The sequence below is a fragment of the Molothrus ater genome, chromosome 27, assembly GCF_012460135.2.
Source record: "Molothrus ater isolate BHLD 08-10-18 breed brown headed cowbird chromosome 27, BPBGC_Mater_1.1, whole genome shotgun sequence".
NCBI classification, from domain to species: Eukaryota; Metazoa; Chordata; class Aves; order Passeriformes; family Icteridae; genus Molothrus; species Molothrus ater.
In genome coordinates this window covers 4,315,644-4,342,319 of record NC_050504.2, presented here as the reverse complement: position 1 = coordinate 4,342,319, position 26,676 = coordinate 4,315,644, and the positions used below count along the sequence as shown (strand labels likewise).

Sequence of the window (26,676 nt, the reverse complement as noted above, 5' to 3'; positions counted from 1 at the left end):
TAAAGTAGCCATGTCCAAGGTCGAGAAAGGCAGGATTTAAGTGTGAGCAACCAGATCCATTCAACACCCTCACAAAATGCCATGTTAGGAACACAGATTGCTGCTTTTTTTCTTTTTAAACAAAGTACACAGTATCTGCTCACAGCGAGATAAATTCAGGAGCTTTCGACCACAGCCTGGTATCTTGTACCAGATTGTCTCCAACTCTTCTAGCTCGTGTCCATGACCAGGTTATACATAGTATATTGAAGGTCTGACGTATTTTCCAGCACCCCTAACTGGCAGAACACAGTGAAGCAGGTTTCTCCCTCCTGTGGAAGGAGCCATCATTTCTCCATAGCCGACAGATGGGAGTGAACAGCTGGATGGAAGAGCAGAGGGGTGGGATGGCAATTCCAGCAGGAGCCATGCTGTCAGTGTGCCCTGAATGCTGCTGCTCTGACACTGATTTCCCACGGAAGCCTGCTGGTTCCATGGAAACTGCACAGGCATCTTGCACTGCACGTTTAATTCTGTCTCGACATGCAAACCCCGCATTCTGCTCCCTGGCACGCCGGGTGGTCACTGCCACCCCTGCAAAGCAGCAGGGTCCCAGGTCTGGTTGGTGTGCCTGGCACTGGGATGATGCTGGTGCCACAAAACCTCAGCACAAGGTGGGGTTTCCTTCCTCTGAAGGAAGATGTGTGGGAATCATCATCCCAGCCCCTTGCTGGACTCGGCTGCAGCCTCCAATTCCTCTGTGTGAAAGATAATCTGCAGCATCACCCTAGCCATCAAGAGATTTGTCATCTGAAACGGTTTTATTACCAAAAGAAGCAATAGATTAGACAAGCTCTTATAAATAACAGCTCCATGTACTTGTTTCCTTAAAATTCAGGGAGCTAAACCACAAAAAATACCTGCTTGTGTTGAGGGAAAGAGAGGTCAGGAATTTGAGCCACTGTTAAATGCTGCTTTTGAAATTACACAAGACATTAGAGGTCAATATTAAATTTCATGAACTCAGAATGGTGAAATTGGAAAGGGAAAGCATTTTTATAACAAACAGTTAAAAGAATTTAAAAATAGTTATACTACTATCAAGCCCATAAATAAGTTGCCTGAATCACCATCAGGAAAAGGAAAAGGGTAGATATTTTGAGAATAGCCCTCTGAAGATAATCACAGATGCTATAAAAATCTTAACTGTTGCATTAGAATATATATATATACACTTAGATATTAGTGCAAGACATAAAAGGTGACATTTACCCCTTAAAGAAAAAGTACATTCAGCACCATTATCATTCAGTTACCATTCAGGCAAAAGCCTGCCCTACTTCTCATTTTTCAGCTCATATCTTCCTTTTCTAATTCCCCCTTCAGAACAGTGGGGCAGAGTGAATCCTTCAGCGAAAACAAATCCCAGCTTCATACAACATCTACATCATACAGAGATCAGATAAAAATACAGCCTTGTTTTTACTAGTGTTAAGCACCCACAGGTCCTAACACTTTTAAGAAAATCTGCATTTCCTGTGACCTTACAAATCCACCCTCTCATTCCCACCTTCTGGTGCCTGGGCCAGCAGGAAGAATGATAGTTAGTTTATGGGTCATATTGGTACTCACATCCAAGTTTGCTTTTCAATTACCCAGGTCTTAAATGTCAGTGTGAAGAGAAGGATGGACCAATCAGCCAATTCCAACAACGATCAAATTTTCCCATTACAACCTAAATTTTCATTAGACTCTTCACAACTGCTCTTTTTTAAAGATTTCCTTTTTCCTAGATGCTGCTACAAAAATTCATCTTTCAGAGCAAGAAGCATCTTATGGTAGAGAGCAATTTTAGGTAAGGAGGCTATCTGCTGAATTTACCATCTGAAGGAGGGTTTAATTTTAAGGATTTCTTAGGTACCACAGCCAATTTTCTAAACTCACTTCTCCATGCTTCAGCAGCCTCAAGCAATCACACTTCTTACACCAACCCCATGACAAGACTGAGTGCTGCTGGTGCTGTGGATGAGGTTGGTGTAAACCTTCATCTGAATTTTTGTTACCTTAAAAATATGTGCTTTGAGAATGTGATGTCCCAGTTCAATAGTCTGCTGTCTGTTTAATTTTCCTTCTTGTCGAGAAAACCAGAAGGCAAGTAGTGTGTGGCCACTCCTAAAATCAGAAGAAAAGGTACGTCAGTATTTCTCATTACACCAACAAAACAACTTTTGAAGACAAAAATGCTAATCCTTCAACCACATCCAGCTTTGGGAAACAGAGCTGGCTGAATTCTCACCTCTAAACCAACAACTAATTGCATCCTTTATTATTGGTGATCAATGACAGCTCAAAACCCCTCAGACATTGGCAAACAGCAAAAAAAACCAAACCCCAATAGATTTTCTATGAGTAGATGTAATTTAGAAACACCAGAGGTACAATGCAATGAAAGCTGAAGTGCTGCTTTTATTGTCATTTCACAGAGGCAAACCACATTTGCAAAGCTTGTAACCAACCTGAAGCCACTAGAAAATGCTGTATTTTATATATCCACACTTTGAATAAAATATCCTTTGAATGACACCTGCACTCATTACCTTGTGGACAGTCCCATGGAATGAAACAACTTTATTGCTTTGTAAAACTCCTTCTAAACACATTCTCCAGCTTTCCCAGTGATAAAGATGCTTCTGGCAATGCCCTACCAGACTGCCAACCACAGCAAGTTAACTGAACTACACACCAAGTCCTGTTTAAGGCAAAAAAAAATATCTGACAATAACTTCTGTTGTTTTAAAGATGATTTTATGGACATTCTTAAACCTTTAAACATTTACAGATTTCCATCTTGTAATGCTGCAAGTTCAACACGGCTGAATCTTCTCAAAGATGCAAGAAGATGATTCCCCACAGACAAACAGAACACACACATGATGCAGAAATGTGAAGTTTTAATACCATTTCTGGGTGAGATCAGCAAATACCTGCTCCTGCAGGTGCCCCAGGCATGTGTGGATGCCATAGCAGGACATGCAGCAAGCAGAGCAGGAGCCAGAGAAGCTCCACCCTGGGACCTCAGTGGTCTGTGTGATGTTTTTTTGGTTTTACCAACAAAATTATATTCTTCCTTAAGCCTCTGGCTGATCCCAAGGGAGTCCTTTTAAGCCACTTCATTTCTGGAAGTACATAAAAATGTGACTGCACTAAAAGCAATCTAACCCCTTCCAGCCAAGGAAAATAAAATATGATATCAACTGTGGCTTTAAAAGGGCTTTTAAGGACAGGAAATGTTATTAGCTCATCCCTGTCTGGCAAAGCAAAGAAATACCTTGGATGGCCAAACATCTAGTAAATATTACACAAGATAGAAGCTTTCACAGCAGTGGGGATTTACCAGCTCATCCCCATTCAGGGATGAATACTATCCATCTCAAAATAAACTCAGAAAAAAAGTGAATGACTTCTAATGCCCCGGCCAGGTTTTTGGCAAGGTGTCCCCCGAGCCCTGCCAATGAACCTCCTTTTGGATTGGTAACACATGGATTTGTGTGAGCAGAGCCCAGTGATGCTCTGTCGGCCCTCATGGTGCTGGGAGGACAAGAATGTGCCTGCTGGAAAAACAAATATAATAATTGTTCTTACGAGGCAAGACTTGATGCCCAGGTTTGGACAGGTGAGAGAGCACCACATCCCATTTACAGGTAATAAAACTGTTGCACTGGTGGGGAATTCTGTTGTGCTTTATTCCAAAATGCAGCTCTGTTTATAGAGGCACCATCAACTCAAATAACTGTTTTCTGAAATGTTTTTATTGACTTACAGTACTTTCCCTCTTAGGTCATAAAAAGCAATTGAAGAAAAGCCCCTTTTTCTGCAGTCAAGCTGCTCTCCACACCTTGGCCTGGCACACGGCCCGTGCTGGGATCCCTTTGCTCCACGCTTCCCCTGACTGGAGGAAAAGCCTCTCCAGATGGTGACTCTGCCCATCACAACACAGCTCTGATGCCTCAGCTGAGTGCTGAAAACCCATCACATGCCCTAGTGCAAGGGAGTGCCCCTGCTCCCATGCATCTGTGCTGTGAGAACTCTCCATACAGCACCAACACAAGGGACAAAACATAAAAAGCTGGGACAGAAGGGGCCCTGAAAGTGCTTATAGCACCTTGAGCTAAGCCCAGCTTGTAGCCTTGCCTTCCTTTGGCTCTCCCCCTCTTTGGAATGGGAGGTGAGTGTCAGGCCTCCTGTCAGAGAAGAGAGACAAATGCATTTGCTCATTACACTGGTTAACCTCTGGGAATGTCCATGGGGAGGAAGGGGATACAGATCAGAAGGAAACAAGGGGCTAGGAAACACAGCTTGAGTGGTGCCAGGTACTGCTGGAAGTCAAGTGGAACAGCAACTGCTGGACTGAACCCAGCCCCTTTCTGCCAGATGCTGAAAACCTGTAACTGCTGCAATACCCTCAGTCCATCCCATTAACTCATCAGATTCACAATGCTGTGATGGCTTTTCAGAGGGGCCAAGGTGTTCAGCTCCACCCAAAGGTTGGTGGTGTTCAAGAACTTGTAGGTCACTGACCAGGGAGCTGGGGAGAGACATTGGACAAGGGTCTGGAGTGACAGATCAAGGGGAAACAGCTTCAAACTGACAGAGAGTAGGTATAGGTTAGACATCAGGAAAACAGGCTTCCCTAAGAGGGTGCCGAGGGCCTGGCACAGGTTACCCAGAGCAGCTGTGGCAGCCTCATTCCCGGAAATGCCCAAGGCCAGGTTGGACTGGGTTTGGAGCAACCTCAGACAGTGGAAAGTGTCCCTGCCCATGGCACAGGCTTGGACTGAATAGCCTTTAGGGTCATTTCCAACACAAACCATTCCAAGGTTTTATGAGTCCGCCATCCAGAGCCATCAGCTCCTTCCCTTTCTGGGGAGATCCTCAGGCAGGAGCTGCATCCTTCTGCTCCAGACTGTGAGAGGCTGTGCCCAAAGCCTCTTCAGCCACACCCTTCTGCCTCTGTGTTCCACATCACAGGAGAGCAAACCACACCAGCTTTTTGCTTGCTGGTGAAAAGCTCTTTGAGAATGTTTAGGAAGGCTCTGAATGGATCTGTAACTGCATTAATCCTAAGCATGAAATGAAAATCCAGAAGCTTCTGAGGTGCCTGTTCTTCACAGCAAGAGCTGAAGTGCAGCTCCTGCCTGACACACCAGTGCAGTCAGCTCCCAAACTGCTCTTCAGCTGCAGTTGGAAGGGTATTTACCTAAATTTCATTATAGACATGGCTTTGGTGTTATGAATAAGGCATGTACGAACTACTCCAGAATAAGGTACAGTATTCATGACTAATACATTACCTCTGCAATGCTTCCCAGACCTTGGCTTTCAGCTGCTTGATAAATACTTGTTCTGTCAACATTAATTGGAAACTAAACCAGACTGCAACAGCACAAGCTTTTTTTTTTTCTTTTCCTTTAATACAGCAGAGTGGCAGTAATGATTTCTACATCAAGGAGCTCAGTGAAATGATATGCTTTGAATTTCACCACTGCAGAGTTTATCATCAGAGATTTTTCTATTTTTAATGTATGGGTTTTTTTTTTTTTTTTGGTGAAAAATTAATAGCTCTGCCAGCTCAGCTCCTGCAGCTTTAATCTGCTCCCTGTGCCTGTATCCACTCCTGTCATGGTCAAGAGTCTGCCTAGATGGGCACAGAGGTGTGTGTGTGTAGAAATGTGCATATATACAGTGTGTATATAGATAAATAATTATATATGTGTAAGCATATATGTAAAAAAGACATAAAAATGAGTCTCTAATCATTCCAACACAGCACAAACCAGTGCACACCTGCAGCAGCTCTAAGGAAGGTAAGAGAAGGGATGCACATGAGGTTATGTGGAATTATGGAATGGTTTGGGTTGGAAGGGACCCTAAAGTCCCTCCAGTCCAACCCCCTGCCATGGGCAGGGACACTTTCCACTGTCCCAGGGTGCTCCAAGCCCTGCCCAGCCTGGCCTTGGGCACTGCCAGGGATGCAGGGGCAGCCACAGCTTCTCTGAGCGCCCTGTGCCAGGGCCCGACCACCCTGACCACCACAGGAAAGAATATTTTCCTAATATCCAATTTAAACCCACTCTCAAGTAATTTTGAAGCCATTCCCCCTTGTCCTGTCACTCCATGCACTTAAAAATAGACGCTGGATCTGATCTCCACACAAGTGTCCCTTATCCACCCAAACATGAGTCACACACAGCTCTGGGTGCAGAGCAAGATGATGCTGGGTGTTGGTACCTCAAGCACAGTCCCCAGGTGACCTCATTCCTCACGTCACAGATGGAAAAGGACAAAGTCTCACTGATAAAATACTGGTGTGACCAAAGAGCAGTGAAACACAGCAGATTAAGTACAAAAGAAAATATTGAAAGCTTCCAGATCTGTGCATCATCTAAACTCTTCCAGTTCTCAGGTAAAAAAGATTTTAAAGAGTATAAAATTACTCTGGTGTTAAGGCATTGCAATACCAGAGTAAAAGACAAGTAAAAAATAAATGAGAATCAGTCCTGTTCACTCCTGAACCTACCAACATCCAAATTCCCTGATTTATACCCACATCTCCCCTCTTCCAGCTAATCCCATGAAAACGTTCCCAAAGCAGGAGATTTGACACCGTGCCCAGCGAATCTGGTCTTCAAAGAGATGTGTGTTCACATTTTATTCAGCTCTGCCAAGTGTAATGTCATAACTGCAGTGCAGAGACTGATGTGTGCTCTGACAAAGCCCAGAGCCTCTCCCCTGCAGGAGGATATCTGGATGTCTGTCCTGCAGAAAGGCCAAGCTCAGCTCCAGGAGCCTCTCTCAAAGGAGCAGTTTATCACCTAAATTGATTTATTGATTTTTTTTGTAATGTAGTTTCCCTCTGATGTCATAACTTCAAATTAACTTGGAAGGAATTCACATTATTTAAAAAAAAATCAAATAAGATAGTCAAGGCTACTCTCTCCTGCACTGCTGGAAGATGATTTTGCTCTAAAAGTGGGTCTTAATATTTCAGGAATAAAGTACCAGGAAAAAATTCAGTAACATTTCTTTCTTCAATCAGTTTCTGGTTAATCCTACTCCTCTCTTCTTGGTGGCTCAGTGCCAGAGGATGAATTATTCTGTGAATATTTTCTTCCATTTAGATGTGGAAACGGCCCAGCAGACAGAAGTTTGAAGTCCAGAAGAGAAGGAAAAGAGCAGATTTTATGAGGACAGCAACCTAAGATACTGAATATATTCAACCCCTCGCTGCATCCCAGTGCTGAGGTTTGCATGTCTAATGAGCCAGGCAAAACGAGCTGCTCTGCTGATGTCCTTTATGGTGGCACTGATCACATCTGCTCTCCATCTCATCTGTCACCATTTATAATCGGTGCCTTTTCTCCTTGTCTCTTCCAACTGACACTGCAGCTACAGTTCAGGGGAAAACCCGCAGAAAAGTCACTTCCCTGCACTGCTAAATCCCTCTTACAGATTCCCAGCTTGCTACCAGTGGCTTTAGTAATTTGTTTTTGATCTCTGATTTCTGCATGACATTAGAAAGGGACTCCAAGACAGCTGGAGAGGGTCTGGAGCAACAGGACAAGGGGGAATGGCTTTCCACTGCCACAGGGCAGGGTCTGATGGGATATTGGGAAGAAAGAGTTCCCTGTGGGATTGGTGAGGTCCTTGCCCAGAGAAGCTGTGGCTGCCCCATCCCTGGAAGTGCCCCAGGCCAGGTTGGATGGGGTTTGCACCCTGGTGTAGTGGAAAGTGTCCTAGGCCATGGCAGGGGTGGAACTGGATGGGCTTTGAAGTCCTTTCAACACAGATCCCTCCATGATTCTCTGGCTAGAGCTGATGTCTTGAGATGCTGGAGATGTGGAATTTGCATATGCTAAGTTTCCTTCACTCACTTTGTTGAGTTATTACCCATTCTTTTTACATTTCAAAATTACTGGGTTCCAAGTCATGCAACCAAAAAAAATTTTTTGGAAGACATATGGGACGTCTAAAAGTTGTATTCTCAGAGTCAGCACTCCATACTTGGTGAACAGATTGGGTTTGCCTCTCCAATTTACTAGAGGACATGATGATGGACTCATCTCTGTGATCCACAAATATGGCACTCAATAAATAGGGCTTGAGGGGTAAATGACAAGAGTGAGAAATGTTGTATTCTCCTTCCCTTTCAATGGGTGCAGAGGAAGTTCTGCCCAAAATGACAGCTCAGCCACCACTTCTACCACACTTCTGCCAAAATTAGAGCTGTGGAAATGATGAACAACCAGATCTGGTCATTAATTGCACTGACTGAGAACAGGCCTTGCACAAGTGCAGATGAGCAGACAGCAGGCTGGGCAAGGAAATAACCTGACCTCCTGTATTTTGGTGGCATGTGGCATCCAGCCCTTGGCAAAACAACTGACAACATGTGCTTGTGGCTGTGCTGATGTGGTGAGTGCTGCCTGCACCTTGGGGCACTCAGAAAGCCCACTGTGAGCTACAGCACTCGCAGAGCGACAAAACTGGCACTCTGGAGCAATGAAAAAGACTTAGAGAGGTAATTCCAAGTGTAAAGCAATGCTAAATAATGGCAGCAGCCCCTTTCCAATTTGGAAAACCTGATTACTCCATCTCTGGCCCCACAAGGTACTAGCGGGCACTGCATCATTTTTAATTTTCGGCCTAATATATAAGGAATTCAAATAAATTCTAAACCCATTATTCTGCTTCACCTTGAATTCAAACAATGCCTCTGCTTTGCTGAATAAAATCCATCCCTCATGGATGTGGAGAAAACAATTAAGACCTATGCTGGGTTTTGGTGAACACTTGATCATTTCAGCTAGCAATCAATCTGAGTGCATTTTAAGAGCTTTTGAGACTCTTATAATAAAAAAGAGAAAGAAAATCAATTAATCCATGCACCATAATGCCCAAGTGAGCACCATATGGAGGACTGATCTGGGGGTAATTTTTAAGAAGTTAAGACATGCAATGCAAGGAGCAACTCCCCATTTAAAGCTGTTTGTTTATTCCTGAATTGCTAGAAATATCACTTTCACCAACTTCTTCTCTCTCCCAACTTTCTAAATGAATTATCTTTACACTGAGGACTGTTATTTGTCAATCAGATTCAGCATTCCATCAAAATAAAACAAAACCCCCAATTTTGCTCTAAAGCCTTCACTCTATCATTTTGCTGGGTAATACATAAAAACATTAATTTTGTGCAGGAAAAGTCTCCACTTGCAATGTGATCCCAGGAGAGAAAAAGGAAAATGTAAAATACCTACAGAGTATTGTACTGAAAGACAGCTCTGCCAGAAACCATGGCAACTGGGGTGTTAGATGAGAGCTGTTTCCTTCTGCCTGGATTGCTGCTGCATGTTTATCCATGCAGTGTATCTTCAGCTGGGGTCTGACAAACAGATTTGGTTGATGGATGTCGAAGAGGAGGGAAGAGGTGAGGAAATGGCCTTGCTGTGGGTTCATAAAATGCTTATCCTTCAAAACCCACTGCCCTAGGAGCAGCAAACCTACACCAAAGGCACCAACCACCTCTGCCAAGTGCCAGTCCTGCACAGGTCACCTCTCTGGGCAGCATGTCCTTGCCTCAGTGACCCTGGAGGCCAGACAGGGACTGGGCTTTGGGCTTCAGCTCGCCCCATCAGCAGCCAGAAGAGGCCAGATGAACTGCTCCAAGGACCCAAGGAGATGGGAGTGGCTGCCTGAGCAACAGACACCTGGATGGCAGCCCCGAAAATCAGGTGAGTTTTGGCTTCACCAAGCCAGAGGTGAAGGTGAAGATCTAAAATGCTTCATTTTGCTAAGGTCCCACGGATGCTGGGACACCCCCAAGTAGCACAAAGCCTCTTCCCTCAGCCACCACCACCAGCACGTGGTGGTCCAAAGCCACCCTGAGACACAGAAGCCCAAACTGGGATACTCATGCAGCAACAGCACTGAGAGTATCTTTATCCCACCTCAGCTTTCCTGAACGAGGAAAGAAAATCTGCTGATCTGCTTCAAAGCCTTGTGTGTGGGGTAGAGGAGCAGCCTGGAAAGATCCACTTCATCCAGCCCTGTCAGTACTGGAAACATCTCCTGGGGAGCCCATCATCCTGAGATTCCTCATAACTCAGCTGGACGAGACGCTTCCCAGGCACTCCTCATCTGACCTACTGCAGCCTTTCAGCTCAGGATGAAATTAATCACTCTAATTTCTCTCCTCTGACTATAAAGCAAGTCTAGACAAGTAACTCAGATGTTTACACTTAAACCTGGATAAAATAATTTCACTTCTGGGGTCCATATCTGACTACAGCTCTCTTACTGCCTTGCCAGGGAAAATCACTTCATTTCTGTCTTGCTCACAGCCCTTTCAGCAGCAGCAAAACGATAAAACATTTATTAGTGTTGTAAAAACACGGAAAATAATTGCATAGAAGTTTCTGATTAAGTCTGGGCAGAAAAAAGCACTGCATTAGGGCAGAATTTAGGTTTAGAAATACAAGTGTAGGAAGAATGTGTAGTAAGAACCACTTCCTCCAAGCACCAGTCACAAAGGATTGGGTCTTTCCCTAAAATGTTTTATGCTATTTGTCAAGGAAGCCACTTGGTTGCTGATCAAGTGCAAGCACATCAAGTGGTTGATGTGCTGGCCTGACAGGCTGGGGAGGTCGTTACTGCAATGCTGGTTAAGTGCTCTGACAAATGCCTCACTGGAGCCCTGTGTTAAAAAATTGAGGGGTTCTTCTCTAGGGAGAGCAGCAGTGAGAATGTTACCCTTCAGAGCCAATTAGCCTTTGCTTTGGACAGCAAACACATGATGAGGGTTCAGAGAAGAAGGTCAGCATTCTCAATAGGCTAACCAAAACCCCAGAGGGTGGAGATCTGCTGTTTTTCTTAAAAGCATAGAAAAATGTGATAATTCCTGGACACGGTGCTCCTCCTCTCCCCTTCCCTCTCTTCCATGCTTCTGAGAACATGAGAACTTGCTCTCACTAATGAAATCAGGGAGATTATCCCAGCTGCAGTGCTGGGAGATAAGTGGACACGAGGCCCATTATCCCAATTTCCTTCATAATGGTCTCACACCTGGACACTCTGTCAGGGTCACTCAATTAAAAGCAGCTTCACAAACCCACATTTCACTTCAAAGCTCTTCTTGCAGGGAAAAATATCAGCCTCAGCAACTTTATTCTTCACCTACTGTCACCGTACTGACAGGGTAGGGTCAAACTGCTTCATGTATGACAACCCTGAGGACTGCTCTGTACAGTTGTCATGTCTTCTCAATGCCCAAGTGAGCAGAAAGAAATCCATCTGGCTGTGAACAAACCAGATGCAGACAGATTTTCACAGGCCACTGCTGTGAGCTCTGTCAGTGGCCAGCTCTGCTTCTCTTCCAAGAAATAAAATGAAAAATCATGACTTAGCTTAATTGTTGCTCAGGGTTTCCCATGCTCTGAGCTCAGTACCAGCTGGACAGGAGGATTTTGGGGAGTGTTGTAGCTCAGGGATCCCTCTCTATTAATCTCTGGATTGTATCTGGTTTCATTAGTTACCATCAGAGCATAATGCAATTAGTGCACATTATACATCAGAGATATTTATCAGTCCTCCAGTATGGATGGGCTCATGCCTGTGGTAGTGAGAGCCTGTTGATGCATTGGAATTTCTTTTTGCCTGTGGGAAGGAGCTAAGCCAGGTCAGCTCGTGGGGATACCCTGCTTGCACAGAGCATGAGTGGTCTCCATAAAGTCACCAATAATTTCCTCACATTAATGGCACATATGAGATAGAAAGTGATATCTGAAAATCTCCCAAATAGTCTTGAGGGCAGCACAATGTGTTTGTGATGCATGGGAAAGGCAGCACCAAACCCAAATATTGAACAAAAATCTTTCTGGGGACCTGTTGAGCGACCACGGTCTGATTTGTGCCTTCATGCTGATTACACACTTTGTTTCAGTGCAGAAACATCTAAAACGCAGCACATCTGAATTTCCTTCTGAATCTGGTGCTCTGAGAGTGCCCTTTCCCACCATTGTGAGGATGAAGAGAATTTCTGGACCCACAGTGCCCAGGGTTACTCAGCCACAGGCACTGCTACCACCCACAGCACCCAATACATGCCTCACCACCACGGAAGCATCCTGCACCTACATTCTATTTTCATGGTACTGATGGAAAGCAGTGATTTGGAAAGCAGTGATTTGGAAAGCAGTGATTTTTCTGAGTTGCTCTTGTTAGGGATCATTCTGGCAGGTGCTGGGTGATCAGTGATGACTGCCAGGAGTACTGGCTCCTGTCCCCTCACCCAGCTCACAGCAAGCTCTCTTGCAGCCAGGCCACACAAAACCTGCAGCACCAGGTGGGAGTCACTGGGATGGAGGAAGCTCCATGATTATCATTTTAAGAAATGGGCAGAAAAATGGAGCAAAACTTATGAGGGTAAATGATGAGAATTACAGTCAGATGGTCTGTTTCCACTTGTCACTAGAAACAAAAGTCATGTTGTTGATAAAGATCACTGGGCTTAGAGAATGTAAATCTAACTGTGATTAAATTCTGTTCCCTGTGAGCTAAGCCAGGAACTCAGCTGCTGTCAGGATAGAGATTACAGATGCATTTACAGTGCAAAATCACTACAGAACAATTCTGCTCTTTATTTTGCTTTCAAAAAAACCTTTAGTAGAACTACGAGGAGCACAACTACAAAAGATGTATCCACACTACTCATCTTTCCACTTCTTATCTTCTACTTCCTGTGCTTTTGATACCTTTGGAGAAAGGAATGATGATGCCCCTTCTCCAGGACTGAGCTGGCAGGAGTAACCTACCCCTGCTGATAAATGAGCTAGGCAGGCTGGGGCCTTCTGAGGAACAGCTCATCTCATTCTAAAGATGACTGTTAGGTTTGCCAAGTCAGGTGTGTGCCCAGAGGTGCTTGTTTCTTTCCATGAACAACATAAAGACCTCAGGTATCAGGACAGAACACAGAGATCTACAGGCTACACAGAGCAAACTCTGTGTACAGAGTAACCGCAGCCATGTGCAACTTCACAGAATAAGATAATTCAGGTAACAGTGTAGAGTAACACATTGGAAGCTCTGGTTTCTCAGAGCGTTTGCTTACCTTGGATCACAAAGAAACTTGGTTTTTTCACCTTCTTCTCTCCAAATAAGCCATTCTCGGAAAGAGGGATGAACAAACATTCGCGTCATGTCTCTACGTTTGATAAGAAACATAGAAAGGTTCTCCATCCTCTGCTGAAAGTCCTCCCACTCCAAAGTGCCCTCAATGTTACCTGCATTAATGGCCTGAAAAATATGTTCATCTGTTAATGGGTGCAGAGAAGCCACTGCTACGTTCAAGAGAGGCATGACCCGATCAAAGGAAGACTGTGTTGGGAACTTCATATTGCACTGCAACAGGTACACTTCGGACAGGGACACTGGCACCACTTTGTAGCTGGAGCTTTTTAGAACTAGGTATCCTTTCTCTATGAGATCAAAGGTAAGTTTCAGGTATAGGTAGGACCCTTGGCTCAAGGTCTTGAGGTGAGAACTGAGTTTGCCAAACGTAGTGTTGTCCATTTTGCCGTTGAGTGAGATGTTGTTCTGGATCTCCGAGCTGCTGTGTATCCGGTGAAGGATGTATGCCTGCAGGTCCTGGTCGATGGCTTCATTCTCTTCCAGTCTATCCAAAAATATTCTGTGGAAGGGCAACAGCTTAATTATTTCCTACAAAGAAAGAAAGAAAAAAAGATACTCATGCCTGCAGTGTTTACTATTCATTAAGTAGACTTAGTTTCGATTACAACAGCACCTTTGAGACTCCTCTAAGACCTTCCATCAGGGCAAGAACACAAACAGCAGTTTGTGCCCTCAGGGCCTCACACTCCCATCAAGCAGGTTGTGTGACACATGACTGATATGAAAACAAGGGACACTTTCTAACAGTACATCCATGGAAAGGGTTGGTAAATTCACACAGAGCGGTGCCCTTGTTATTCCTGTCCCTCTCAACCATGGGTTGACCTCCCATCCCACCCAGATGACGGATCTGAGGGCACGAGAAACTTGCTGAAGCTGAGACCAAGAACCTCCCTGGGAGCATCCTTCTGCGTTCTACATCCACAGATGCACGGAAACATCAGGACAGACAACAGTGAGTACTTTCCAGTACAAAGCAACTGTGCCTCAGGAAATGCTCATCTACTGAATGCTCATCTACTCCCTGGTTCAATACAAACCAAAGATCACCAAAGGCCTCTCCAAAGAAATTCTTGCCTCACGTGCAAGGAGAGGAGAAGTGATGCAACAGATCTGTACAAGCCAACTCCAGGAAAGCCATAAGCTCTCCAACAAAATAGAGAGGGAGAGCACAGTGAGAACTCAAGCGGCAGTGAAGACTTTACGGATGCAAAAGCCCTAATTAAATGAGGAATTCAAGTCATTGGGATCCAATTTACTTACAATTAAAAAAAGATTTCTTCCAAATGATATTTAATTTACTCCATTACTGAGCAAAAAAATGGACCCCAGCACTCAACAGCAAATAGTCTGTGCTCTCCTGGATCTTGGGAAGCAGCTGCCATTCCCAGTGACAATGACTTTGTGAGTGCTGGCTGCCCTGATGGGGCTGGAACCACTCAGCTCCCTGCTGACCTGCTCATAACAGTCTTGAGCTGAGTGTAACATCTTGGCCTAATCAGACTGAAATCATCATGCTCTGGGTCACACTGAAAGGAACGAAGATCCAAATTCCTTTGCCCTTCCAAATGGAGCCATCAGGAAGGCAGGGCCTGGTGTCTGGCAGCCTTCCTAATGGCTCCATGAGTCAGGCCCTACTGGCATGTGAACAGTCTCAGAAAATGATCTGAGCTATTTGCTGATGAACATTTATTTACACAAATAAGCTATGACGGATGAGATCCTTCCAAAGCTGTAGAGTGAGCCTAGGGACATGGATGTAAATCCAAGAATAAAAAAGCCAAAAGGATAACCTGAAATAAAGGTTTTGAGCAAATCCAGAACATCCAGTAAGATCTTCTTTACCAAAGTCCATCATGACAATGACAACGTTTATCCCTGTTTTGGGTCTCAACATACCTGTAGACTTGTCCTGACTGTCACAACCAGCTTCAGCCAGGAAGGGAATTTTCCAATCATTTTGCTCAGGAACGATACTATGGTGTCTCCATAATCTGGCTTGTGAAATTCAGCCTCATTTAAACCATCAATTAATATAATGAAATCTTCATCAGGGATCTTCCTCTCTGAGAGAAAGAGAAAAAACATTTATTGGATAGGCTAAAGACACACAGCCATTGTGTACTGCAACGTCACTACAGAGTTTTAAACCATCACCAGATATTGCCAAAGAAGAAAACACCTACAGTAGCAGCACCTTTTTACTGATACATTAATTGCATATTGACCTTTACAGATAATCTCGTTCCACCCTCCAGCTGGGGACAGGGACATCCTGTTGTTGTTGTTCCAACCTGGCCTTGAAAATCCTACAAGAAGTAAATCATGGACTGTTCAAACAGGATTTTTTTTTTTTGCTGCTGGAGAATACAGTTACCCAGGTGATGCTGACAATGCAGTCATTTTTTCTATGTCAGACACTGAGAGCTGAGTATGGCTTTACAACCAATGGTAGAGATACCTTTGGACTTGTATCTTAAGCTCAAGGGGTATCTTCTCAATGGTAAATTTGTCTAATAAGACTCAAAACCAGGTGTAAAATGTGAAATCTGAGTCTACTGATGGCATATGCTATTCACATGTGCTATATGTCAGAATATAGGGCAGATGGGGGTCAACCTCCTTGACAAGAAAAATAAGAATCCTGCACACTCTGAAATCAAGAGCAGAAACATCTCCCAAAAGGAGCTACTTTAATAACCAAGAATTATTTTTCTCTAGAGCAGCGGCTCCTAAATGTATCCTTTTTCTTTTTCTTTTTGCCAAGAGTGATGATAGGAAAGAGCAACCACGCTCCTTCCTCAGTGACATTTCCCCATGCCAGGAAAACCAGCCACTGTCATGCTGTGCTGGCTCTACATATGCTTTGTGCCTGGTGGAGCAGGGCAGGTTGGACCCAGATGCTGCTGCTCAGAGCTTGGACACACTTTTGAAGAGCTGATTTGAACATCAGGGCTTTGAATCTGCCAGAAGCTGCAGCTCCTTCATGTTGGATCTTACACTGTAGTGTGTAGGGTGGTAACAAAATTAACTGAACTATTTTTGCAGCCAAGATGCAGCACAGGCACAGTAATAAACATGATTCTGCAGGACAGCAGTCTTGAACTCTGCAATGCTCTGACAGTTTTCATGGCAACGAGCAAAGATCTTATATTTAGTGACTGTCACAACGAATTACTTATAACTTGCAGAGGGGAGAAAGAAAGAAGACAAATCAAGGCTGTGTTAGAAAAAGCTCTAAGTCTGTTATTAGAATAAGGCTTGTCACCAGCTCCCCCAGAAGCTTTACACAGGGTGTCTATGGACTTTTATGATACCAGTCCTTTGGTGTAAGCTTCAGATTCTCCAAAACCCACTAAATAGTGACAGGGAAAGGGAAAAAAGTCACCCCTACACAAGTAAATCAGAACATTTTCCTGTAAGCAGTGCTGTGAACTGGTTGCTTGTTTTCACCTTGAGAACTGCAAGGACAGGTTTGGGAAGTGAAAGAAGGAAGAAAAGGGAAGGCCAAATGGGATATTGGGAAAAAATTCCTTCCTGTGAAGCTGGGAAGGCCCTGGCATAGGCTGCCCAGAGAAGCTGTCCCTGGGTCCCTGCAAGTGCCCAAGGCCAGGCTGGATGGGGCTTGGAGCAGCCTGGGATAGTGGAAGGTGTCTCTGCCCATGGCTGGGGGTGGAATGGGATGAGCTTTAAGGCTCCTTCCAACCCAAACCATTGCATGATTCTCAGTCTTCCCAGCTTCACCAGATCCCACCTGTTCCCTTCAGCTCGAGAAGCGATGCAGACAGATGAATCCATCGCTTCGTTTCAACGCCCGGAACCCAATTCAGCATCATTTTTAAAATCATCAGGAAAAAAAAAGGCACATGGGAGGTTGGGGCACAGCAAGGACCAGCAGTACCTTTGTGCAGGCTCTCCAGGGGCTCCAGGACCCCCCTGCGGAAGGAGGCCATGGGGTCCTGCACGCAGGAGCGGAGGCTGAGCAGGCTCTGCAGGTGCGGCTCGCGCAGCAGCTGCTCCCGGTACGCCACGAACTGCGGCGAGCGGCAGAGCAGGGCAGCCACGTTGTGCACAAACTCGGGCACCAGGCAGGTGTAGGCGTTGTCGGCCTGGCAGTAGTGGTAAGCTACGACCTAGCAAAGAGAAAAGAATGAAAAACTCTGTGTCTTCATCAGAGCCACGCTGGAACAGCTGGAGAAGCAGCGGTGTTTCCTCTGGTGAGTTTGAGCTGTTCTGGCAGGTGAAGTTTTTGAGAGCAATGAGTGTTAACTACCTGTGACAAGAATCCAGACAGATCAGCTGGTAAAAACAGGCACTGATCCTGAAAAATGACTGGACCCCCCTCCTGAGGAATAAATGAAATTAAGCCGTAGCTGTTTGCAGAGACAGTGACAGTGGCTGACGTCTCTGAAGTGCTGTGCTGAGCTTGGATTGTGCTCTGAGTTCTGTTTAAGAACTTGGTGCCAGTAAAAACTTGTGATTGTTTGCTTGAACTTACTCTTTATTTGCTTTGTTTTCACATGTCAAGCTCTGTGGAAGTGGACAGACAGCACTCCTTAAGTCCATCACAGTGAGGCAGCACCACGGGCACAGATTCCCCTGAGGCGGGGGCGATGGCAGCTCACTGTACTTTACTCATACATTGTGATCCCACACTTCATTAAAAAAATTAATTCAATTTAAAAAAAAGAAAAAAAAGTTCTCCTTTTCTCAGCTTTCCTGACTTTTCCAGCTCAGCAAACTCTGCTAGAACCCTGCTACATTCTGCCCACTTATTAAAATAAGCAGAAAACCAGTGATATCTTCTCAGGCCATGCTGCCAACTTTCTTGTTTTCTTCTGCAATATGAAAAAGGCCCTCAAAAATCTGTCTCTGCTTGTGAATCCCCTGGGAAGCTGCTCTGGCACCACTCCAGCCCAGCTTCTCCTGCTCCCTTGCTGCCTCCAGCCTCAGGGACTGCCTGCCCATTTGGAATGAGCCTCGCCAGGGCACAAAGCTTTTCTCCAGCTCCCATTCTGGACTGGGTTTTCTTTTCAAATATCACTGAGTATCCAAAAATATCCCAGCAAGGCAGGTGGGAGCAGTTCTGTACCAAAACCACCACTGTCCTGGAGCACTGTAGCACAGAATGTTGCAAAATAAATTCAATTTTTGAACTTGGGAAGGACAATATAGCTGAGAACACTGTGAAAAGGAAAAGCTCCTCTGGAGCTCAGGACAGCTGGGATGAAATGTGCCCATGGCTTTGGACATGATAAAGGCTTTCTGTCTCTCCACCTGCAAAACCTGTCCCTTAGATTGCAGGAGGCTCCAGGGTGGCCAGGGCAGTGAAGGATGGTACCAAGGAATGAACACATCAGGCTGTGGGGTCCTCACCCACTGCTGGTTCAGCACTGGCTTTTAATTTTCAATATGAAATTACCCATGGGATATAATGCAGTAATTTCCTTTCCCAGTCAAAATAAGGTGTGACACATGCAGCGATGAGAAAGCTGGGCTGTTATTTCAAGCATCAAGCTCTAATACATGTATTTAAGTTTTAATGGATACCTCCAAATTCCTTACAGAATTTTTCCTACCAGACAGTTAAAATATAATGAATTCCCTTAGAGAACAGCACTGTGTTAAGTAATTACAGAGGTAATGATTTCTTTTCATCAATCCTATTTATTTGGGGATTATAACTTGTGCCTTTCACAGAATGAAGTTCGCAAGTTGCCATTCCTTGATATCAGGTTCCACTAACAGAAATTACTCTGATTGCCTATGCAATTTTTCCTATGCAATTTTTGTGTGTAGACACAAAAATAGCCTCTTTTAATGAAAGGCCAATTAATTTCTTCCAGGAATCTGAAGAGTCATGTCATGGAAAAAGGGTCATCCGTAATCATCATCACCATCAGATTTTGGGACACACGTGCAATTACAACCCAATTAACTTCAGCCACTTCCCATGCATTACAGTTGGACTTGATGACCTTAAGAGGTCTTTTCAAACCTTAGCAGTTCTATGATTCCACGATTCCTGATCCCTGTGCTCGATTTACTGGTGTATCAACTAAGCCTTGTAACCAGTAGGATAAACATAATGCTTAATGGGTGGATCTGAAGCTAAAGCAGTAAGCAAAGGAAGATTCTGGGAAGTCAACCAAAGCAAAGGCAGGATGACGTTCTTAGAAAATGCAACCTGAGCCAGAATTTCATCTTGATGTTATTTATTCTCTGTGACATTTTCTCTCAAATCACAGAGAGGCTGCCAAAAGCCAGTGCTGCGAGTGGAGCCTGGTGCTGGAGATGGGGCTGAGAATCAGGCTCCTCACTTCCATGGAGCTGGGTGGGAAGCAGTTTTCTCACACTGTAAAACTTTTCAAGGTTTCCAATCCTGTTCCACCCTTGGGAATGAGACCAGGTGAATGTGAGAAGTGAGTGTAAGAGCCTCCAGGATGGCCAGGGGCTGGTGTGGATGGGACTCACCCCAAACAGGTTCAAACAAGGCAGAATGACGTTCTTAGAAAATGCAACCTGAGCCAGAATTTGCCATGACACCTCCTCTGTGGTTTGTCTTGGCTTCCTTCTGGAAGCGTGTCGTGCAAGAGCAGCCAACCCCCTTGGACCAACCTCCCAGACCCCTGAGCTCACAGCAACGCTCCACTCCCCCCAGTGCTCTTAAAGAGCTTCAGCATTGTATTTTAACCTTTAACAAGACTTTTTTTTTTGACCCATACAAAACAGCTTCAAATAAATGCAGTGTAACACTTTGACCTGCCACTATGCCACACGCCAGGCACAACCCTGGCTGGGAAAATGGAAATGGCCATTAGCACTGCATGTGACTGTGACCCAGTATGTGGCACGTGTGACCCAGTTTATTGGGAATGTTCATTACCTTTACATAGCTGAGTATGCTGGTAAATGCTTTCTGAAACTCATTAGTGGCCCAAGGCATCAAGGCTCAGCAGCACTGAATCCCTTCACCTCTGTGTAGGGTAGGAGCACTCTGTTTTTATATGCCTGCAGCAATGTTAGTGATGCTTTGGATATGGCTTGGAGGGTGGGGAGAAGAGCCTCTGGAGCCACCAGCTGTGTTCAGCATCAGAAAAATGAACTAATGCAATGGATGTGCAGCTCCTCCACCAGCTGCTCTGCACGGGGTACAACCCATTAGTGTAGCTGAGCTGGGTTTCAGGTCCATTTGTTAAAGTGCTGTTACCACAAGCCACCACACAGCATCCAGAAACCCGAAGAATAAAGCTGTTCAATGGGTTAGTTAAAACTGGGTAGCCAGTCCATTAAAAATCCTCTGTGAGTAAAGGATAAACCTTCAGGGAAAAGGAAAGGTCAGCATGGCAGGACCAAGTCGAGCTCCTGCTTGCCAGTCAGCAGTTACTTAGTTCTAAAATTAATGATTTGCTCATCTCTGACATTAAGAGCTAAATGCAAACTTTGCCCCCAAGAACTTACAGTATAAAAGCCAGGCATAAAAGTACAACCCTGAGTAATCCAGAGGAGGAAAAGCAACTGTTTGCTCACCTTTCATTTCTGTCATCACAGATACACAACTTCTGAATATTGGGATAAGTGACATTTTCAGAGGGAAGGGGAGTGGGTGAGAGGACAACGAGCTTCCCACCAGCATTCTGGAGCCTGTACCAGCCATTACCTAAGAGTTTCTATATTATTAATCTGCTTTTGTAATGATCTGCATTTCTCCAGCACAGGGACTTCAGCCCAATCTGAGAACATTCTGCTCTGCTCAGTGCAGGCAGAGGTGGAACATCTGCACACAGCTTTCTCCAGCTCCTCACATATGGTTCATCTAGCTCCTAAAATAACCCTGACAATTGTGCTTGTCCATCACTGTCAACACTTTCTTCTGTGCTTCAATTCTGACTTCAGTGTAAACACAACTATAAAACACACACATCCAAGAAATACTTTTCCAGCCAGATAGACCAAAGGACCTTAAAACCCTTCCTAAAGAGTCTGCAGCCAAGGTACAACAATCTATTTTTACTTTAGTTTTGGCTGTAAGAATTGTTTTTAGCTCTTTCTCCAGTAATCAGAGACGCAAAAAAATGTTCAGTGAGCGATCTATGCCGTGGATGTGACACAGTGTTTGAAAGAGCCATATTCCTTACCTTTTCCAGGAGGAAACAAGCTAAACCAGCTTCCATTTATCAATTACATACCCAGCAGGATGACCTAAGCACTCAGGGGAAGTGATGGATGAGGTATTTTAAGCAGAGATAGCAGACTTTACTGCCCTTTCTGGTAGTCTGCAGAGCTTCAGATTTGCAAGGAATACAATGACTAATGCAACCTGAACAAAACCAGACCTGGGCATTGCATTCCTTTCAGGAACTCCATGTGGAAGAGGAGAGTATCAAATCTTAGTATTTGCTACCTGCCTGGCTATCTGTGTGCAGCAGGAAAGCAGACAGGACAAGACAGTATCTGGCACAAAAAGCCAAGCAAAACACATCCTGGTAATAACTTCAAACAGAGACTTTTCTTGCTGTTTTCCTCTCTGAAGTGGGAGCAGGTGACAGGAAAGCATTACCTGCTCCTATCCTCCCAAAAGGTGGAGGAAGAGCAAGAGCAAACTCCTTGAATTTCAAAGCAATAGAATGGCACCTTCCCACCACCACAGAATTAGGGTTAAATCTCAGTAATATAATAAAATTCAAGCTGTAAATCTTACGTACATAAGTGACAGTGTTCCATATGTTCCATACAAACCATTCCTGCCAAAACAGCCAGTAATTTGTATATGGTTCCAAAGGCTATGGTCTGCTTTGGAGAATTTTCCAAAAAATTCCCAAGTGCACACACAGCATTAACACTCAGCTTGTGCCTTCCCCAAGTGCAGTACCTGCCCTTTTCAAACAAAACACTGCTCAAACACTGGGCAATTTTGTTCTCAGTGCTGAAGAATATCCTAACATTTGCAATGAGAAAGCAGGGTGGCTGTGAAAGACAAACCCTCAGAATAACAGGGAAGGGCATTTGATCTAGAGGGAGTTTCATTTTAGAGAAATACCTTCCCTGGGTACTAAAACCCCTTCCAGAAGTCTCTCTTGAGGCTTCCTAAGTGAGCACTTGAATGCAGGGATTTTTCCAAGTGACGTCAAGAGGGAGAGGTTCCAAGGAGCGGCTTGAGAAGTTCCAAGGACTAAAGCTGCCCTTTTCCCCAGGAGCCCCCAGCCCTGAGTGGGCAGTGCCATACCTGTGAGGCCACTCTCCTCATTGCCCTTTTCCCCAGGAACACCCATTCCCAAGCAGTGTCATACCCGTGAGGCCAATCTCCTCATTGCCCTTTTCCCCAGGAGCCCCCAGCCCTGAGTGGGCAGTGTCATACCTGTGAGGCCAATCTCCTCATGGCCCTTTCCCCAGGAACACCCAGCCCCAAGCAGGCAGTGCCATACCTGTGAGGCCAATCTCCTCATGGCCCTTTTCCCCAGGAACACTCAGCCCCAAGCAGTGCCATACCTGTGAGGCCAATCTCCTCATGGCCCTTTTCCCCAGGAACACCATTCCCTGTGCAGGCAGTGCCATACCTCTGAGGCCAATCTCCTCATGGCCCTTTTCCCCAGGAACACCATTCCCTGTGCAGGCAGTGCCATACCTGTGAGGCCAATCTCCTCATGGCCCTTTCCCCAGGATCCCACAGCCCCAAGCAGGCAGTGCCATACCTGTGAGGCCAATCTCCTCATGGCCCTTTTCCCCAGGAACACTCAGCCCCAAGCAGTGCCATACCTGTGAGGCCAATCTCCTCATGGCCCTTTTCCCCATCCCTGTGCAGGCAGTGCCATACCTGTGAGGCCAATCTCCTCATGGCCTTTTCCCCAGGAACACCCAGCCCCAAGCAGGCAGTGCCATACCTGTGAGGCCAATCTCCTCATGGCCCTTTTCCCCAGGAACACCCATCCCTGTGCAGGCAGTGCCATACCTGTGAGGCCAATCTCCTCATGGCCCTTTTCCCCAGGATCCCACAGCCCCAAGCAGGCAGTGCCATACCTGTGAGGCCAATCTCCTCATGGCCCTTTTCCCCAGGAACACTCAGCCCCAAGCAGTGCCATACCTGTGAGGCCAATCTCCTCATGGCCCTTTTCCCCATCCCTGTGCAGGCAGTGCCATACCTGTGAGGCCAATCTCCTCATGGCCTTTTCCCCAGGAACACCCAGCCCCAAGCAGGCAGTGCCATACCTGTGAGGCCAATCTCCTCATGGCCCTTTTCCCCATCCCTGTGCAGGCAGTGCCATACCTGTGAGGCCAATCTCCTCATGGCCTCCTCCTGGCGCCGCCGCATCTCGGGCGTCCCTGGGCAGCTCCCGCTGGCGATGGACGCGTGGGCAGAGGGCGGCTGTGCCAAGGGCAGCTCCCGGTTGGCATCCACATCTGTCCAAGGAAAGAGGTTAGGATAAGCACTGACATTATCATTGAAAGCCAGGCAGCTGCTGTTTCCTAGGTTAAAAATACTTCCCTCAAATACTCTGGTTGGGACAGGGATTTCCAGGCCAGAGGCTTCTCAAGAAACTTCTTTTGGAAGCAGAAAAGGACCACTAAGAAAAAGCCTCGAGTTTGTCTTATTCATCTTCCCCACTGTAATCTCATTGACTTCTAAATAATGACAATAATGGAGTGAACTGGGCCCTCTGGCAGGCTCTGCCTTCAGGTTTGGTGGATTTGAGTGCAGAGCTCTCCTGCTCTCCACTTCTGCCAACAGACCTTCCCTTGTTATGAACAATCGCTGGTTAATTTGGTTCCCAAGTCCTCCTTCAGCACAGACAGCCAATTTTTCTGAATTACAGGCCTATTTTCTAACATAAATAAATGAAGAGCCCCAGCTAATACAGCCATCTGAAGCCCATTAATTTAATCAGGGGGAGAGGAGCAGGAGCAGCACAAGGATCTGGAAAAGGCTTGCAAGCAAATAATAAATTATCCTGGAATCATCTCTGGCAAGTTTAACTGTGTTCTAGTGCATTTTAGCTGCTTCTTTTGCCTGGTAAAGCAGAAATTGGCTTTACCAGCAGATTGCTACAGAAGCTCATCCACCTGGCCTTTGTGGATAACATTCCCAAACTATTTTTATTTTCATTTCAAAGTACTCGTATGGAGGGTTTTTGAATGACACCACAACATGCAGCACTTGGTGATGTCCAATTATTGATTATTTTAAGAACAACACCACTCTGAAGTGCAGTCTGTGCTGGCAGAGGATTCTCCTGACTGGATTGCTGCAGTGCATCCCTGAGCTTGACTGGAAATAATCATGCAAACAATGACCCATTTAATGGCAAACAACAGAGGAGAACGACTGCTGCCTCCGTAATTAAACCCTGAATGTGTTAGAATGAGGCACTTTCTTGATTCTAAGCATAACACCACTGTCACCTGTATTAATTTTCTGAGGGAGGAGTTAGAAGTATGAGGCTGCATTGAAGCCAGTTTAATTAGCTGACTGCACAACTGCCATAGCAGAGTCAGACCACCTGATTAGCACATATTAATTAGCATAGATTTAATAAGCATAATAGATTTTTTTTCAGCATGTGGAAAAAGAAATGACAAAGAAACTCATCACAAAATCAGAGATGAATCATAGAATATCCTGAATTGGAAGGGACCTACAAGGATCTTGCAGAATAATTATCTTCCATAGCTAGACTTGTGATCTCTTTAGGAAATCAAGTCTAATTAATTACTGATTCTGAAGGTTTCCATCCCAATAACTAACACTGAGGAATCATTCAGCTTCCAACTCCAGGGACACACCAGAGTGAACTAAAACAATGTGTTAGGTGGTACCAAGGATCTTCATCATCCGTGGACAAAGGATGCAAGGCACCCCATGTGAGAAATCCAGCTTTTAGTCCAGAAGGAGTTTAGCACAGCCCTATCTTTAATGTCCACCATCATCCTAAGGAGACTGGGACACACACTCACAGCTGGTGCACTGCAGAGCTGCAGGTAAAACACAGAAACAAGTCCTGCCTTTCACTACACATTGTTTATTTAGCTCTGACAAGTGACACTGTTCAACATGCCAACCCCAGTGACATTTCTGCTCTTCTGACAGGGCAAGAGCACAGCATTTCCAGTAAACAGATTTAACTACAGCTTCACTGAGATACAGTGACCTACATCCTTAAAGATACCTTCAGGTACCTAACTCAGTATTTTTAGTCCTGTCTTACTCACTCACTGAAAGCTGAGTGATTTTAAAATGTTGTCATCTGTACCTGCAAACCTGCCAGTGTGTAGTGATGGGAATTGGATGGGACCAGAGGAGGTGGAGCAATCTTGGGTCCTGAGCCTACAGGGGCTTTTGACCTGCATGGAATATTTACACCATGATTCAATGAGATAAACAATCTGTATGGGAAGAAGAATGCACTGGCATGGATTTATAATCATAGAATACTAACTGCCTGATCTGGCTGGAGATGTCATGAGCAGGGGGATTGGGCTACATGACCTTTAAAGGTCCCTTCAAACCCAAACCATTCTGTGATTCTATGATTCTAAAATTGGAGGCTTCCCAGCCAGACAAAGTCTGTGATGTTTCTAAGCCAGACAAGTCAGAGACAGACTATTCTGACTCTTCAAAAAGCAGCTTTAGAACAGGAGCAGTATAAAAGCTGCCTGTAGCAGTACCTAGAGGGACTCCAACAGAGCTGAAGAGGGACTTTAAACAAGGGCATGGAGGGATAGGACAAGAGGGAATGGCCTCAAGCTGAAGGAAGGTAGATTTAGATGAGGAAGAATTTAGATTAGGTATTAGGAAGAAACTGTTCCCTGTGAGGGTGGGGAGGCCCTGGCACAGGTTGCACAGGGAAGCTGTGGCTGCCCCATCTCTGGAAGTATCCAATGCCAGGTTGGATGAGGCTTGGAGCAACCTGGGATCGTGGAAGGTGCCTCTGCCTATGGCAGGAGGTGGGAATGAGATAATCTTTGAAGTCCCTTCCAACCCAAACCATTCAAGGCTTCTATGACACATTTCTCAAAGGTCTTCCCTTTGCTTGCCAACAAAGACTAAGCTGTTTCCTTGGGCCTGAAGAGAAACAGGGTTTATTTCAGCCAAGCCCACTCTAAAAAGCTGCCGCAAAACCTCTGAGTTTTGGAGACCCACGCGCTGCCGTCCTTACGTTTGGGAGAGGCGTGGGGGCTATCTGAAGCAATCTGCCTCATCCTGGTGCCGTGGCAGCTGAGCGCCACCAGCCTGGAGATGATGGCGGTTTTGCCGAAGCCGATGTTGCCGACGATGACCACGCCGCGGTTGACGCTGGCGTTGGAGCTCTGCAGCTGCGCGTCGATCTCGTGGAACACCCAGTCCCGGCCCACGAACACCGACTCGGTGGTGATGCTGGGCACCTCGAAGAGCAGCGGCTTCAGGGAGATGTCGGGGGGTCTGTAGGGCGCAAAGCGCACTGGAAAGGGAGACAAGGGAAG

At 45.5% G+C, this 26,676-nt stretch overlaps 1 protein-coding gene across 7 annotated transcripts in view; it reads right to left on the bottom strand.

Annotated features, from left to right (window-relative positions):
• TANC2 (tetratricopeptide repeat, ankyrin repeat and coiled-coil containing 2) overlaps positions 1-26,676 on the bottom strand; it is a 147,308-nt gene that overhangs the window by 24,917 nt on the left and 95,715 nt on the right. For all 7 annotated transcript variants that reach the window (XM_036398998.1, XM_036399002.1, XM_036399000.2 and 4 more), the window contains 6 exons: positions 26,373-26,654; positions 23,486-23,619; positions 17,123-17,354; positions 15,121-15,287; positions 13,142-13,749; positions 2,043-2,151 (listed from right to left, as the gene is read on the bottom strand). In XM_036398998.1, coding sequence (XP_036254891.1) covers positions 2,043-2,151; positions 13,142-13,749; positions 15,121-15,287; positions 17,123-17,354; positions 23,486-23,619; positions 26,373-26,654 — 1,532 coding nt within the window. The remainder of the gene's footprint in view (positions 1-2,042; positions 2,152-13,141; positions 13,750-15,120; positions 15,288-17,122; positions 17,355-23,485; positions 23,620-26,372; positions 26,655-26,676) is intronic.